The sequence below is a fragment of the Lolium rigidum genome, chromosome 4, assembly GCF_022539505.1.
Source record: "Lolium rigidum isolate FL_2022 chromosome 4, APGP_CSIRO_Lrig_0.1, whole genome shotgun sequence".
Classification (NCBI taxonomy): domain Eukaryota; kingdom Viridiplantae; phylum Streptophyta; class Magnoliopsida; order Poales; family Poaceae; genus Lolium; species Lolium rigidum.
The window spans coordinates 89,908,923-89,913,608 of NC_061511.1; the positions used below are offsets into that span (position 1 = coordinate 89,908,923).

The 4,686-nt window shown below is 52.9% G+C and overlaps 1 protein-coding gene across 1 annotated transcript; it reads right to left on the bottom strand.

Annotated features, from left to right (window-relative positions):
• Window positions 1-1,405: 1,405 nt before the first annotated feature.
• LOC124649149 (receptor-like protein kinase ANXUR1) lies at window positions 1,406-4,042 on the bottom strand. The gene has a single exon (XM_047188814.1). It carries the CDS (start codon window positions 4,040-4,042, stop codon window positions 1,406-1,408), a length of 2,637 nt encoding a protein of 878 aa, XP_047044770.1.
• Between the last annotated feature and the right edge of the window lie 644 nt (window positions 4,043-4,686).

A 4,686-nucleotide genomic window follows, 5' to 3' on the forward strand; every position in this document is an offset into this window, starting at 1 on the left:
TGTCCTCTTGTTGAATAGAGGATTGGGCTTTCTCTGAAAAGGGCATTCACGTTACTTGCAATTTACTTCACTAACATTTTACTTTACTTGTTATTTACTTTCCCGCAAACTATAATCAAGAAAATACAAATCCTTGCATCTTACTTTGTTGAATTAGTTAACCAACACCTTCAGCTCCTCGCGGTTCGACCACCTTTTCTTCGAAAGGTACTACGATTGATCCCCCTACACTCGTGCCATATCAAGATACTTTTCTGGCATCGTTGCCAAAGAGCGTACCGCTATTGGTGAGTTATTTCGGCAAGGAAACATAGAAGTTGTTTTAACTATTTCAGTTTGCTTTATTATTATCAGTTATCATGGGTACTGAAGTTGTCAAGTCTTCTCTTTTAAGTTATATTCATTATGTTATTAATGACTATGCTAGACCTCCTGATATATGGGAGGATCATGACATACCACCTATACATTATGTTAAGAGCAACTCTTTTGCAGGTTATGGGAGTAAAACCCAGTGAAGCATTTACAAATAATTAATGAAATTTCTTTTTTATTTATGTCTCTTATCAGTGATGCACGCAAGTGGTATGATTCTCTTCTACACACTTATATATAGAGATAATTTTGATTATTTGTAGAGGGGTTTTTCTATAAAATAGTGTGCATATCTCAAGGCTTATGGTGATCGTTGTTGGCGGCGAGGGAGCGGAGGGGGTAGAAGGGGGCTGCAGCACTTGGGTTAGTTCACCTCCCGAGTCGCCGCTAGAGGAGGGACGTGGTACCTTGGATAATTGTTGAGACTAGGGAAGCTTCACTAGCATCATGATTTCTAAGACATTATGGGTGTATTTGGATTGTAGCTGGCCGTTATCATACCAAAATATTAAGTGTTGACCGGTAGCATAGAACAGTTTCATTGAAGTCCATTTACGGAAGTCGCGCCAAAATATTGGTTGCTAGTACAGGCTTGCATCCGCGTACTAGCCGAACGAGGACGGGTGAATTCTTCGCCAAAATATTGTCTTCCCCTGATTTGGCGTGGCAGCCGCCGCCGCGGGCATGAACCAAACACCCCCTATATGGTGTTTGAACATAGTAATGATACACGTGGTTCTGTGTAGTATGTAAGAAGTTAAACCCAAGTACTTTGCAATTGTGACCATGATTTTGTGAAATTCACTTGTCATTTACAAAGATCTGGAATTCTTAACTACCGATTTAGTTTGTTTGTCTTCTCTTGGCAGCCACCTGTGTAAAACAGCTAGAAGTCTATAACCGATTCAGAGAATGAATCAACAATACAGCACCCGTACACATATTACATATGAACACCAATAAGTTAATTCCAGTCGACAACAGAAAGTATGCACGGTCTGTTCCACCGTCGATCCCCACATGAACCTGATCATCGGCCGGTTGGGTGGGCAAGTTGCGAGAACACCACACTGTTGGCGATGTCCTCCTCGTCCATGTCCTCGCTGATCAGTGAGAGCGCCGCCGCGTTGGCGGCCAAGCTCTCCGCCATGGAGGGAGGGGCTAAGCTAGTGCTTTCAAAACCGTCTTCTCCCTCTGGCTTTCCCCCGTTCTCGAAGGTGTCTTGCATCTGCAGCGCGAACTCGAGGTTCCACAGCACATCGCCCATGGATGGCCTGTCCACGCCATGGTCGGCAAGGCACTTCTCCGCCGTCTCCGCAAACTTCTTCATGCAGTCCGGCGCGACCTTGCCCTTTAACAGCGGATCGACGATGTCTTCCAGTGTTCCTTTCCTTTGGCAACTCAAGGCGTGGTCAGCGAGGCTGACCTGCTCCCTCGGCAAGCTCGGGTTCAGCGCTGGCCGCGCGCAGAGCACCTCGAAGAGCACCACACCGAAGGAGTAGACGTCAGACTTCTCCGTGAGCTGCTGCCGCCGGAAGTACTCCGGGTCGAGGTAGCCGAAGCTACCCTTAACCATTGTGCTGACGTGCGTCTGGTTGTTGGTCATGGGGCCGGTCTTGGAGAGACCGAAGTCGGAGACCTTGGCGACCCATTTCTCATCGACGAGGATGTTGGTTGTCTTGACGTCGCGATGGATGATGGTGTACTTGGCGCCAGTGTGGAGGTAGTGGAGCCCTCGCGCGGCACCGATGACGATCTCGAGACGCTGCTTCCACAGCAAGGGCGGCTTGCCACTCTTGTAGAGGTGCTCGCGCAGCGTCCCGTGCGCCATGTAGTCGTAGACGAGGATCATCTCGCCGTCGTCCTCGCAGCAGCCGATGAGCGAGACAAGGTGCTTGTGCCTGAGCTTGGAGAGCATCTCGATCTCTGTCTGGAACTCCAGCACGCCCTGCTCCGACGACGGGTTGCTCCGCTTGATGGCCACTTTGCAGTCGCCGTCCACCACGCCCTTGTACACCTTGCCGAAGCCGCCCACGCCGATGACCAGAGACTCGTCGAAGTTCTTGGTGGCTGTCTTGATCTCCTTGAAGGAGAAGTGCCGGCACATGGCGGTGATGTTGGGGTCCAGCGCCACGCTCTTGCCGCCTGACGACTTGCTGGCGTTCGTCTGCGAGTTTCCTCCGTACACAGGCAGCCATCCGGACGAGTGCGACGGGCTGCTACTCAGTCCCTTGTTCTTCTTGGTTTGATATGCCACAAAGCAGATGGCAGCGACGATCCCGAAAGCGGCGGCGCCACCCGCGGCTCCACCGATAAGAGCCCCTATGTTGCTCGGCTTCTCCTTGAAGTGCCCCGCCGGGCCATCCAGCTCCGCCTCCAGGAGCATCTTGGACGGGTCGGGGTTTGGCCCAGCAAGGTTGCCGGAGCTGTCGCTCATCTTGAAGATCTCCAGGCCATTGAGACTGGCGTCATTGAACTCTGCAGTGCCTCCGGTAAAAGGTTTCAGCGCGATCCACATCAGCTTCTCGCCTGCGGTGTCGGGCATGTATATCGCGTAGTCTTTGAACACCGGCACGCCTTTGCCCCCCGCCCATGCCATGACATCGGCGGCGCCGCTGTCGCCGCTAATCATGGGGGTCGTGGCTGTTTTATTGTTGATGAAAATGTTGAATACGACCTGATTCACCTTGTCGGTAGTCAGCGCGCAGAAGTGGAGCCTAACGAGGTAGGTGAAGTTGGCGTCCACCTCGAAGATCCATGTCAGGTTGTTGTTCTTGTTCATCGTACTGTCAGCGCTCATCTTTCTGACAGTGTCGTAGACGCTTACGGGCGCGGCATACTCTGCTTCAGGGCTTTGGTACTTGATCGGCAACGTGTCGTTCGCCTCGAAGGTGACACCCGTAGCGGAACCGTAGACGTAGGGCGTGTCGTCAAACCACTCCCGGGACAGCCCGGAGTCGTTCGTGGCCGCGACGTACGCCCCGCCCACGTTGAGCCTGTACATGGTCTGCATGCTGCCGGCACTAGCGTCCACGGACTGGCTATCCATGCCCACCAATGGAGCTTGGTCGGTGAAGATGTTGGGCATGGACACGATCTCGATGCCGTTGACGAAGGCGTAGGACGCGTTCTTCATGGCCGTCGGAGTGAAGGTCAGCGACAGCGAGCCGCTTGCTATAGGCGGCAGCGTGAACTCCCTGACGATGTACGCCTGGCTGAGGGCCTTGGCGGTGATGTAGACGCTTAAGTTACGGACGAGCGTGATTCCGGTGGAGGTAGACACGGAGAAGAAGAACTGCTCCACGGGGAGGCCGTGGTAAGCTGCCGGGTAGAAGTGGAGCCTCACCCAGTGCCGGTCCGTCTCCCCGACGGGGAATGTGTAGGCCGTCTCTTTCGTGAACACCCGCGCCGACATGTACGGCACCGGCGACGGCAGCGACGGGTCCGGGACGTCCGCGGTCGCCATGATGGACGCCTTGCCCCCGTCGGCGAGCCACTTGCTGTCCTTGTCACTGACCCATTTCCTCCCCTCGGCGTCCTGCCCGTCCTTGTCTGACCCACAGTTGACGACTATGGATTCCGTTGGCACATACGTCTTCGCCTCAGAGAATACCACCATCCTGACCGTCAAGAGGACAGCGAGCAGGACACCTCGGGGGGCCGCCATGGCCCTCGCCACCGAGCAATCACCGTCACGGAAACCTTGGACTGCCAATTTATGGAGACGCGCGCGGTCTAGCACAAGATTTGCTCACCAATTTAACTGGGCCATGGAATGGGGATCGTTGGGGAGGGAGAAGAACAGAGGTGTATGTGCCTCTGCGTCTCTCCTCCAGGAAGAGGGGATGTTTGTTTGGGGGAATAAGGGAGAAAGCGGAGCTTCACCAACGGGCGTGAAGCCGTTAAAGACGGGCATGCAGGAGCGTTTGGCGGGAACGGCTGCGCTATGTGGTTTCAATTTGGCATTTGTCCTTCTGGATGCATGTCTGGCTCGCCGCATTCTTAGGAAACTAAGAGCTCCTACCCCTCTAAAATGGAGAGGTAATCAAGACCCTGATCCTTTTTTAGTCTCCTCTGCCTTCTGCATCGTGAGATACACGCAGTCCAAAATGAAGACCCCAATTGACCATAAGTACAATCCACCAACATCAGCACATGTCAATAACAGTGGTAAAATTGTAAGACGTTTCCGGAAAATCTGAAACTCCATATTTCTGTCATTGGGAGTTGGCATGTTCCTTTAGGAGCCGCTATCAACTATCGATTTAAAGCATGAAAACTTGTGGAACTAGTAGAAAAAGGGGTTTCCGT

Bases quoted from the DNA above. Each gene is read 5' to 3' on its own strand.
- LOC124649149 (XM_047188814.1), bottom strand. From the start codon at position 4,042: ATGGCGGCCCCCCGAGGTGTCCTGCTCGCTGTCCTCTTGACGGTCAGG.